General features: G+C 46.7%; 1 protein-coding gene across 1 annotated transcript in view; it reads left to right on the forward strand.

Annotated features, from left to right (window-relative positions):
• phlpp1 (PH domain and leucine rich repeat protein phosphatase 1) overlaps positions 1 to 11,834 on the forward strand; it is an 85,741-nt gene extending 73,907 nt beyond the window's left edge. The window contains exons 11-17 of the mRNA XM_079488503.1: positions 79 to 279; positions 1,031 to 1,193; positions 1,729 to 1,859; positions 3,287 to 3,400; positions 5,280 to 5,474; positions 6,096 to 6,324; positions 7,770 to 11,834. Coding sequence (XP_079344629.1) covers positions 79 to 279; positions 1,031 to 1,193; positions 1,729 to 1,859; positions 3,287 to 3,400; positions 5,280 to 5,474; positions 6,096 to 6,324; positions 7,770 to 9,221 — 2,485 coding nt within the window. The 3' untranslated portion in view covers positions 9,222 to 11,834. The remainder of the gene's footprint in view (positions 1 to 78; positions 280 to 1,030; positions 1,194 to 1,728; positions 1,860 to 3,286; positions 3,401 to 5,279; positions 5,475 to 6,095; positions 6,325 to 7,769) is intronic.
• The last annotated feature ends 631 nt before the right edge of the window (positions 11,835 to 12,465 follow it).

The raw sequence follows: 12,465 nt of genomic DNA on the forward strand, positions 1-12,465 counted from the left end.
AGCTTGACACTTTTACTCTAATAAGGAGAACCGAACGCAACGATGAAACCTGAACCTTCTTCTTCTTCTCTCTTCCAGCTTGCGTTGCCTGAACGCCTCTGCCAATAAGCTGGAGCACCTGCCTCCTTCCAGCCTGTCGGAGGAGAGCCACAGCGTCCTGCAGGAGCTGTACCTGACCAACAACCGGCTGACGGACAAGTGTGTCCCCATGCTCACGGGACACACACACCTCAGGGTGCTGCACATGGCCTACAACCACCTGCAGACCTTCCCGGCCAGGTGACACATTAACCCATTTTGACCTGAGATCAGATTCTAAAAAACGTCTTTTCTACATCCTGAAAGTTTTCTGAAAAAGCTATGTTTCTATATGTCAGTCGTTCTTCGATTTTTCAAAAATAGCAGACCTACAAGCTCGTAGCGCGCCACTCGGTGGCGTGCTGTGCTATGAGGAACAAAATAGTTTGAGATGCGGGTCGGCAGGCAATTACATTCCATTCTGGGAGTCCTTGACATGATAAAGGTTGAGCACCACTGACATTGAAACGTTTTTCAGAAAACTGTTATAGGATTTAGAAGACGGTCTCAATCCTCCACCAATCCGACCATGTAAATGCAACATCTCTGCGTTGACCTTGTAAACCAATCTCCAGTTCCATTCTGGTTGGAGGCCATTGCGTTGCATATCCTTCCCACTCTCTCTCTCTATCTATCTCACACTCTCTCTCTCTCTCTCTCTCTCTCTCTCTATCTATCTCACACTCTCTCTCTCTCTCTCTCTCTCTCTCTCTCTCTCTCTCTCTCTCTCTCTCTCTGCTGTCTTATCTAAATATAGCATTAAGTAAATCTCTGAACTGAATGACTCAGTCGTTATTGTACGTCACTCACTGACTTTGCTGCTGTCTGTAGACCCCAATGGACAACACATTTAACACAACTCCCTCTCTCTCTCTCTCTCTCTCTCTCTCTCTCTATGTTTTCTCTCTGTCTCTCTCTCCCTCTCTCTCTCTCTCTCTCTCCTCCCTCTCAGTAAAATGGCCAAGCTGGAGGAACTTGAGGAGGTGGACCTGAGTGGGAACATGTTGAAGACGGTGCCCACGACCATCATGAACTGCAGGCGCATGCACACGCTCATCGCTCACTCCAACGCCATCGAGGTCTTTCCCGAGGTCATGCAACTCGCAGAGATGAAAGTAAGCTAATGAACGTTGCCAAATCGGTCTCTCTCTCTGTGTGTGTGTGTGTGTGTGTGTGTGTGTGTGTGTGTGTGTGTGTGTGTGCACGCGAACACGAGTGAGTGCGTGCGTGCGTGCGTGCGTGCGTGCGTGCGTGCGTGCGCGCGCGCATAATTAGCACAGTGGTTCAGAGACTGCCTGAAGCCTGATATCGTCTCTTGCCTGCCATGGGGGGATTCCCTCTTATTAGGCTAGTGGTTTTAGTATCCCTCCCCAGGTGTTACACATAACATTCCTGTGTTTACAATTACATGTGTATTTTTCCCATATGTCTATGTTTAGTTCACATCTGAAAATTGCCTATTGGACAATTTTCTAAACCTTTGGGCACCCCTTTGTACACCAGGTCATTAATCAAGCAGGACCCCACTCTCACCCACTCCACCAATCCTTCCAGTTAATGTTGACCCACTGGCCAAAATTCACCTTATTCACTTTGTAATAATCTCTCTTGACAAATGAACCGTCCTCTCTCTCCTCTGCTTTCTGTCAGTGTGTGGATCTGAGCTGCAATGAACTGAGCGAGATCACGCTGCCAGAGAACCTGCCTCCCAAACTGCAGGAGTTGGACCTGACCGGCAACCCTCGCCTCAGCCTGGACCACAAGACCCTGGAGCAGCTCAAGTTAGTTTCTATCCATATGCTTCTCTTACAGTATGTTCCCATGATGTAACCCACCTGTGTTTAGTTTTGAGTTGAATAGTACTAGGGATGTCCTGATCAGCTTGTTTTGCTCTCGAGCCGATTCCAATCGGTATCTGTCGATACCGATTTTTCCCGATCCGATATTTATATTTGTATATAATATAACACTTACGCCATATCACAATAGTACAATATCCAAAATCACAGACAATATCCAGTCTAATATCATGATATGGATATAACATTGATACTAGGAATGTCCCGGTCGCGTTTTTTTTGCTCCTGATACGGTTCCGATCATTTGAAAATGACGTGATCGGCCCCGATTTTACTACATACTTCACCATATTACACAAACTCTCTTAGCTACAGTACATCTCTCTGCTACATCTACAAGCTCAAGCCACGTGTTGTGAGCTTGTAGATCTGCTATGTTCAGTGAATGTTCCCCCCAGGTTCAAACGGCTGTGACAAGGACGTGTGTTTCACGTGGCTGCCCCTCAATAGAGCGTTGCAGTCCCACCCCTTCGAGAGACCCGGAAAAGAAATCCCTGTTCATTTTCCTCATAGACCTTTTTATAAAGTATTTATTTAAAGACGTTTACGCCGCGGACAAAGCCAACTCTTGTCGTGACAAATCATGACAACAAACACAACTTTTCGGGCTGAACAAATAATTAGAAAGAAGAAGAAAACGGCAGGTTACAACGCTTTTGTTGTTGTTTTTCTTCTTTGTAATTATTTGTTTGGTCCAAAATATTGTGTTTGTTGTCATGATTCGTCACGACAAGAGTTGGCTTTGTACGACGCTTATAAGGTCTTTAAATAAATACCTTTTGAAATGTCTATGGGAAAAATGCATTGGGAACTATTTCCTGGGCCTGGCGTCGTCATGAAAGGGGGCGGGACTGCGACACTCTATCTACTGTACACTGTCTGTCCCATCCAAATAGAGCATGATTTGTACTTTGTAAACTATATCAGTGGTTCCCAAAGGACCCCCAAATTAGCACTCATTAGCCCGCGGAACCCCCCATTTGAAAAGATATGCCTATAAGATTTTTACGGCTCTAGCAGTGATTCTCAACCCGTTACATTTCAAACTAATGCATGTTTGACATGCATTTGTCTACGGACCCCCATTTAATGGCATTTCTATCTCTGGGACCGCCAATTTATATTGTATAATCAATGTTAATTTAACTCAGAGTGTACAAATGGAACCAAATTGACCTGTTCGGGTCCATTTGGTATTTTGTACACTCTCAGAGTTTCTCATTTGGTTCCAAACTTCAATCATGTAGCTGGGGACCCCCTGGAACTCCCTCAAGGACCCATGGCGGTCCCGGACCCCACTTTGGGAACCACTGAACTATATCCCTTTCCTTTCTCATTCTGTTTCCCAGTAATATCCGCTGTTTCCGCATCGATCCGCCTCCAACCTTCTCGTCCAATGAGGCGTCCGGTGGGCCTGCCGTGTGGAGTCATGGTTACACGGAGGCCTCGGGGGTCAAGAACAAGTACGTTTCATCATCCAGTGATGTCATGTTCTTAGTAGAGCTTGACCAATATGTGTCTGCTGTATGTACCTACCTACATATGTACTGTATTATGTCTCTACTCTCTACAGAAGGGGTTCTCAACTTGGGGGTCATGACAATTTCTTTCACGCACAAAAAAAAAAGAATATATATATATATATTTATTCCTTTTTTAATTTATTTTCTTTTCTTTTGCAACTGAATGGCTGGAATGGAAATGAAGCGTTTACATATTTCATAGTAAAGTACATTCATAAACTTTCTTTAATGATTATATCTGGTTTCAGTATGTATTTATGATGTATTTTCTCTATTATTAAGGTGACCAAAGCAAGACTGGGGGTCCCCAGCCAAAAGCGCTGAGAACCCCTGCTCTACAGTACATCAAATATACAGATTCAAAATGTTTAGAGCGCTTTTCTAGGTACTCAATGATGTTTACAAAACAAAATAAATAACTATTAGAGAAACAGAGTAAAAAAGAAAAACAAAGGTGGACTGTCATAACTATATAATGTATCTGACCTGCAGTATACTATCCTGCAGTGTAAACTCACTACTCACTATTCTACTGTATGTCCCACTTGCAGGGGAATGTAGGTCACTAATATGAGCTAGAGATAAGATTCATTGTGCAGCACATATTTTTGATATTGCTTATCATTGTCTTTATACGTTCAGTAAAACCATTGGCTATCCGTGGGTTTCAAATGTAGTCCTACTGTCTACACCTGCCATGTTGGGGACCTACTCATTAATTAGTTTGCACCTGTTTGGTCCTCAACATGGCAGGTGTAGGACTACATTTGAAACCCACGGATATACTGTACTGCAGTGGTTCCCAAACCTTTTAGCCCGTGACCCAAAAGAGAAATATGGGTCGTCGGGATCGGGACTCGAACCCGCGACACACTGTCAGGCTGGATTACCAGCCTAGGTGCCCGGACCGCTCGGCCGGCCCAGGCCCAGTTGAATCACTATAACTCTATTGTATACTTCAGCTGTGTTTCCTCTACAAGCCTAAGCTCACTATTTGTGAAAATAATCTTGAAAGATCTTTGCCTGGCTGACACAATATTTTCAAATGGGGGTCTAGCACACATTTGGGTGGTACTGTACTAGACATGAAAATGTTTGTCAAGTGAGACATAGGCATGAGAGTGTTCCCATGGTTACTACTGTAGCGTGTGGAACTGTGGATACAGGAGTGTGATCAGTCCGTGGGCAGATGCATGTGAGAAACGGTGCGAGGGGCACTTCATTGTGTTCAGCTTCTTTTTTCCCCCCCTTTTTCTTTTTGTGAGTCAGGTTTTTAGCCCCCGCAATGAGTGGCTTAATTAATGGCACCTTGTCAATTATTTAACTCATTATCCCATTAAGACCTGAGACCAGACCAGATTTCAGAGCTATGAACTTTGTGGAAAAAATAGTCCCCTTGGTTGTACAGATGTACAGCCTGTAAAAAAGAGAAACCCTACGAGTGTGCTGTTTGTGAAACAAGCATTCTAAATGTCTGAAACCATTTACTTTAACCTTTTTGTGGTAAAAGCGCTCAAACTTTCTTCTCTCCTGCCTTGATCTCCTTACCCCCCTCTCTTCTTCCCTTTCTTTGTTTTCTTGGAAAAATAACACGATGGGCGCTATATGCACAAAAACACATTTCACCCACCTTTTTTACTTGAAAACTGTGATGCGACAATAAAGATGATTCTGATTCCGAACTCACGGGTTGCGGAAGAGCGGCCTTTATCGTAAACTACTGAAAACACAGATTGACGTCTATCATGGGCGTCAATGGTGTTGAAGTGTTGGATTTGAAATGGCATTTTTTTAAATGTGTCTCTCTCCATGGCTGCAGGCTGTGCGTGGCGGCCCTGTCGGTGAGCAGCTTCCTGGGCAGCCGCGAGGCTCTGTACGGCGTGTTCGACGGGGACAGGAACGTGGAGGTGCCTTACCTGCTGCAGTGCACCATGAACGACGTGCTCGCCGAAGAGCTGCACAAGACCAAGAGCGAGCAGGAGTACATGACCAACACCTTCCTGGTCATGCAGAGGTTAGTACTAGTACCATAAGTACATGACCAACACCTTCCTGGTCATGCAGAGGTTAGTACTAGTACCATAAGTACATGACCAACACCTTCCTGGTCATGCAGAGGTTAGTACTAGTACCATAAGTACATGACCAACACATTCCTGGTCATGTTATGACTCATGTGGAGGTTGGTGGTGCAGTGGTGGAATAATAAGTCCTTGCATGTTTCACTTAAACGGATAGCTAGTTCACCCAAAAAAAAAATCCTTCCTTGAATGTTTTTTTGTCGCATTCCTAAACCAATAATTTGATGACCAGCTGTGGATCCCTATGGAGACACAGAGAGCATCCTTTGTGTCTCCATAGGTATGTATCTCAGGTACTACTAATCTAAATAACTGGTAATAGTAAATCCAAAATTCCAAATAACTTCAGTTAATGCTTAAAATAATGCCTCTTCTTTGAACCATTATGGAACCAAAAGCGGGGAATCGATAAGCGGAATGGATAATAATGTCCTAACTCTACCCCATCCCTGTTCATACCGCATGTCACTAGTACTTTATTCTCCGAAGCTTTTCCGCATCCTCACCACTTTTCCCCCGTCCTCTGTGACTTCTCCTTCCTTCGCCACATGCAGGAAGCTGGGAACAGCCGGGCAGAAGCTGGGGGGCTCGGCGGCGCTGTGCCACATCAGGCACGACCCCACCGACCCCGGCGGCTGCTTCACGCTCACGGCTGCCAACGTGGGCAAGTGCCAGGCCGTCCTGTGTCGAGACGGCAAGCCGCAGGCGCTGTCGCTGCTGCACAACGTAGGGCTGGAGGAGGAGTACTGCAGGGTCAGACAGCACAAGGCCATCATCACTGAGGTGTGTGTGCGCGTGTGTGCGTGCGTGTGTGCGTGCGTGCGTGCGTGCGTGCTTGCGCGCGTATTGATTTCGTAGACGAAAAATGTTCGTCGGCTACCTTTTTTCACTGGCGAAAACTAAATAAAAACTAAGTTATGATGACTAAGACTAAGGGCCCTATATTTTACTATCTTGAAAAACATTTTAAAATAGTTCAATTAGCCGATCTACATCGACACGTTGTGAGCTTGTATATCGGCTATTTGAACTATTTTAAAAGGCGTTTCAAAATAGTACAAAATGGCAAGTAAGTTTATACAGTAGGTTTAAATCTGTTAACAATGTTGTCAACATATCAGTGGTGGCCCATCCATAGGGGGTGCTACTGGTGTGAATAAAAATGAGAAATGAAGTCTCTCCTATCAAAAGTCCTGCTAGTCTCCTTCTCCTGGCTGCTATTTTCTGGCTCACCCTTGGCATTTCAACATAAAGATTCTTGTTGGTAACACGTGTACTGTACTAAGTACTGCAAAAGTGCTTTGAAACAATCAATCTAAAAGCAAGACATTTCAGATGACTAATAAATAGATCTCATACACCGAAAATACACAATCTGCAAGCTCACAAGTGCTTGGCTATTTTCTGTGTAAAACAATGACAAAAACATTAAATAATGTTTTAGTAAAATCACTGTCCTAAAATGTCAATGTATTGTAGTAATGTTTGTCCTTACCTCTGGTTGTGCGTGTGACGGATGCCGTCAATATTTAAGGAAGTATACACGAGAGAACGTTATCTACCCAGAACATCAGACAATAGGTCGCTGTCCAAATATTTACAGAGCTTGCCATTCATTGACAGTGAAAACAGCCGGGACAACGCTCTACACGCCCCTGACTCTTCTCCCTTCTGGCTCCAAAACTATGGAATGAACTTCCCATTGCAATCAGAACTGTAGACACACTCCCAATCTTCCGCTGTAGACTGGAAACTCACCTCTTCAGACTCCATCTTAACCCACACCACTTGCCGTAGCACTTGCACTAGCCTCAACGACCTTACAGGCGTATGCAAAATTTAAAGTTATGTAATTTAGATAGCCTATATTGTGTAGACATACTGTAGCACTCTACTCTAAGTGTATACTCATAGTTTCAGATACAGTTGTACGGATATTCTACTGTTAGATGGATGTTAGGCTCTTAGCTTGCTTATGATCCTTGATTTCTACTGTATGTATTTGATGTATTACCAATTTGTTCTCGCTTACTGTAAGTCACTCTGGATTAAGAGCGTCTGCTAAATGCCTGAATTGCAAATTGTACATCGTGATCATTTTCGAAATCAATCGAAATTTTCATGTAGAAATGCGTGTGTAAGCGTTCACTGCATTCCCCATCATGACATTGTGTGCATGCATGGTTTGGTCAGTGATGCCTTTCCTCTCCTCTGTCCTTTGCAAACAGGACAACAAGGTGAACGGCGTGACCGACTCCACGCGCATCATGGGCTACTCCTTCCTGTACCCGGCGGTGCTGCCGCGGCCCTACGTGCGGACGGTCGCCCTCACGCCGCGGGACGAGTTCTTCATCCTGGGCAGCCGGGGCCTGTGGGACACCGTGTCGCCCGCCGAGGCCGTGGAGGCCGTCCGCAACGTGCCCGACGGCCTGGCCGCCGCCAAGAAGCTGTGCACGCTGGCGCAGGGCTACGGCTGCACGGACAGCCTCAGCGCCGTGGTGGTCCAGCTCAGCGTGAGCGAGGACTGCTGCTCCTGCTGCTGCTCGGAGCCCGGCGGCAGCCAGCCGCCCCCCAGCCCCGGGGGGTCCTCCTACCCCTCCTCTGCGTCCAGCATCAAGGAGCGGCCCCCCCTCGGGGGCGACGGCGGCTCCTCCCTGCCCGTGCCCCCCGGCCCCTCCTCCTGCAGCGAGATCAGCAGCGAGATCAGCGCCAGCGAGATGAGCAGCGAGGTGGGCTCCACGGCCTCGTCCGACGAGCCCCCGCAGAGCTCCCTGCTGCACGAGCAGGCCCACCAGCACCAGCAGCAGCAGCAGCACCTCCACCTGCACCACCAGGCCCCCGCTCTGCACCACCAGCAGGCCCACCACGCCAATAACAGCAGCAGCACGCAGCCCTGCCAGTACCCGTACCCCTCGGCCTCGGAGCTGCCCTCCTCCGCCCTCCGCGGCTGCTGCGCCCTCCACCCGAGCTCCTTCCAGAGACAGTTGTCCAGCGCCACCTTTTCCAGCGCGCTGTCCGAAGACAACGGGCTGGACAGCGAGGACGAGGAGCCCATCGCCGGGGTCTTCTCCAACGGGAGCCGCGTGGAGGTGGAGGCGGACATCCACTGCCTCAGGGTGGCGGGGGCGGCGGCAGGAGGGGTGGAGTCCTCTGCCTCGGCGGCGGCGGCCCAAGCGCCACTGCCACCACCACCACCACCATCATCATCATCATCAGCCCCGGATCGTAGCCTTCTGCCACCGCCTCCCCCACCCCCCCCACCCCCGCCCTGCACCCCTGAGACCCCCCCGGAGGAGGGTGCGGTGGACACGAGCCCCCCCGCCCCCCCGGGGGAGGGGGCAGATGGCCTGGTGGAGCGCGAGGCCCTCGGCCCCCTTCCCCACCGAGGTGTCGGCGGGGAAGGGGGGAAGAGCAGGGGGACGAGGGGCAACGGGTCGGTGGCGCCGCAGGAGAAGAGCCACAACCTCATCGAGGTGGCTCTGGACGCACCCTCCCGGAAGCCCGGCGGGGGCTACTTCGCGGCGCCGGCGCAGCCCGACCCGGACGACCAGTTCATCGTGCCCCCCGAGCTAGAGGAGGAGGTGAAGGAGATCATGAAGCAGCATAATCAGCAGAAACAGCAGAATAAGCCTCCCGGTGGCGCCGATCAGCCCGCCGACTGTTATGACACTCCCCTCTGAGCAGCGGGGGGGGGGAATCAGCCCTCAACTGCTTCTGACATACATACTAGGTAGGGGCGAGGCTTCCAGCCTGGTAACTGCCTTTCTGACAGAATTGCCATCTCAGTGATGCAAATAGCCTGCATCCTGGATCCTTAGACTCACTAAATTGAGAAAGGACGCAATCATGTCACCCCTCCGGGGGTCCTGGGATGCAATACTGTACTCGGTACTGTACTCTAACGTCTTTGAAGTAGAACTCATATAATGTCCCTGGGACCCATCTAAAAGACCACCCCCGGGTCCCGGGACCCAGTACATTGAAATTACATCACTGCCATCTGATGAATGCATTTCTGATAGAAATTCAGTGTGTTAATGTCTTTCCTGACAGCGTCTAGTAGTACATGAAAACCCCTGACTCATGTAAAAAGAAAGAAAATCCCCACCCAGTAGGGGGAGGGGGAGGGGAGGGAAGCCCTCCCCATCCCCTCCCCATATTTATGTCAGAAGCCGTTGAGGGCTGATTTTACCCTTTTGCTCCCTCTGGAGGCCGTCGCGACGAGCACGGCGCGCCACGCCGCAAGCCACGCACAACACCGCTATACCGTCAAACTGTACCACTCTGGCCCCCTTTTCCACTGGTTGAACCGGTTCAGTTCTTTTTTCCCTGCCTAATATTGAACCAGTTCAGAGTATTTCCACTGAAGTTTAATTGGTTCAGAACCCTAGAAGTTGGTTCGGAACTGGAACCAAACAAATGTCCGCCGGTTCCGTGAAAGCATCATGGTTCCAAGAATCTAGAACGGAACTAGAAAGTTATTTTGGTGGAAAATCGGCCTTTGATCTCTGCAGTATGCGGACACACAAATGGACGAGATTCCTCCACAGGTCCATAAAAACTAAAAAAATATATATGTCTGGTCCTATTCTAGACTGTCCACAGCCTTCCAGCACTCTTCTTAACGACCTCGTCACTGGAGTGCCACCATGCGTCGAAACCTGCTCCGTAACCTGTTTGATTTTATTTTTCATTTTATTTTTCAAACTACTTCTAAGCTAGAGCAAGCAAATGAGCCCTTTAATGATACCCCAACCCCCCTGGAGTGTTCTTTGGACACACCTTAGAGTCCAAGGTCACAACCTTCTTACAGACTGGAACGTTTTTTTAATTTTTATTTTGTAGACCACCAACCAACCGAGTATGTAATATTCAACACTATATAGTCTCTCTAATTGTGTTAAGCCTGATTTATGCTTTGTTGTACACTTGTGTCACATGCCAAACAAATAGAAAGTTAGCCAAATTTGTGACAATTTACGAAATAAAACTAAAAACGGCCATAGCCACTTTTCCAAATGCCATGACTCATGACATTTCTGATAACAGCTATGTCCGTTTTTAGCCCAAGGAGTGTTTTTCGTGCAGAACAAATGCTTGCAATGGATTCAGAATCATGAAAAACCCCTAGTTTGACCCGTCACATGCTACTTAAAGCAGAATGACATTTTTGTAAATGTTGCCTGTGCATATAGGTTGTTTAATGGTACCCCGACTTTCAGAAACTGTCACAAAGTTTCCCATGGGAGTTGGGTTGGAACAAATTGAGAGGTGATAGTAGACACCTTTATGAACACATTTATGAAGAAAGCTATTGGTAAGCATTTATTTTGCAGATTGGTCACACATTTTGTCTAACCTTCCCTAACTAATAGCTGATATACAGTACGAGCTCACAATGCAGCACATTGTGAGCTCACAATGCAGCACATTGTGAGCTCACAATGCAGCACATTGTGAGCTCGTAGATGGGCTGTTTTCGGCACACAACACCATCGTACAACGGAGTATACAGTTGGGTGCCACCGATATTGTCCCTTATCATTTGACCCATTTAGGCCTGACCTCAACATTTTTAAAAATCCTTCTAAATCTTCCAGTTTTTTTAAATAAATATTTTCACGATTTTTCAAAAATAGCAGACCTACAAGCTCGTAGCGCGCCACTCGGTGGCGCGCTATGAGCTTGTAGATCTGCTATTTTTCAATAGCTAAATTATAACATAATGTTTAAAACACCAAACTGTCCTTTTGCGCAGATCACGCAAACCTCAGCAAAAAGAAAAGGACAATATCGATGGCCTCCAACTGTACATTAAGCATTAGCCTGCCACACAACACCTGTTGATATGGATAACGATTCCATGGTTTGTTAGGTAGTTTTATCTTCTTTTTTTTTTTTAAAGAGTCTATCATATCTTTTAATGTGAAGAAAGTTGCCGAGAGAACTTTTTAAAAACAGTCACGTAATCTTTTTATTATCTATGAACTGTCGAATGGTACACACGCCAGTAATACCACGCTTAACTGTTGTAGATAGGGCACTTAAAAAGAAAAAATACTGTATTTCTTCAGTAAAATCATGGCTATCGGCCTATAAAACAGCATAGAAATTTTTTGTAGAAATTTTAAAGACTAACTCCTAGGAGTTGCATACTGTACTCTTTATGGTGACTTAGTCACTTTTTACTAATCTTCTCTGAGAGAAATGGTGATTTTTGTTTTGTTTTGTTTTCCAATGATTGTAAATAAGAGAAACGTTATATACTGAGTCTTTTAAAGGAACTGTGTACACCTGTGTGTCGGTGAATGGTTTTTAGTGGTAGGGAGAGTGTGTGGTTCACTTTGGGGTTTCGCTGTTGTGGAGATGTCACCCTCCTTTATCTTACACTGTAGAAGCAGAAATACTCTCTCACACACTCACACACACACACACACACACACACACACATGTACTGTACACACACAGAGATACACATGCAATCTTGTACACACAACCGCAGTTCAAACACCGAAACATCGCACAACACAACGGTATAATTATTACTAATGTAGTACGGCTCGCTACCCTTTCTGTCCAGTCGTGATGTCCTGTAGTCATAACTATATCTGATGTACGTACATTCACACGCACAGACTGTCGCATGCAACCTCGTCGCATGCACATGCACACGCGCACACTGAAAATGTGTACTGTATGTGCAACACACACACACACACACACACACACACACGTGCAAACACACAATATTCGAGTCCCACCTCCCTCCTACAGTAACTGTTCTCACCGGCATGACTGTGTCAAGTTCAGTAATACAAACAAAGTATATTCACAACACAGATGTTCCTGTCTTTGGTATAATAAATCTTAAATTTGTGAATATAAACACAATGCTGTCCTTGTTATTCATAATGACAAAGTCAG

The sequence above is a fragment of the Electrona antarctica genome, assembly GCF_951216825.1.
Source record: "Electrona antarctica genome assembly, chromosome: 19".
NCBI classification, from domain to species: domain Eukaryota; kingdom Metazoa; phylum Chordata; class Actinopteri; order Myctophiformes; family Myctophidae; genus Electrona; species Electrona antarctica.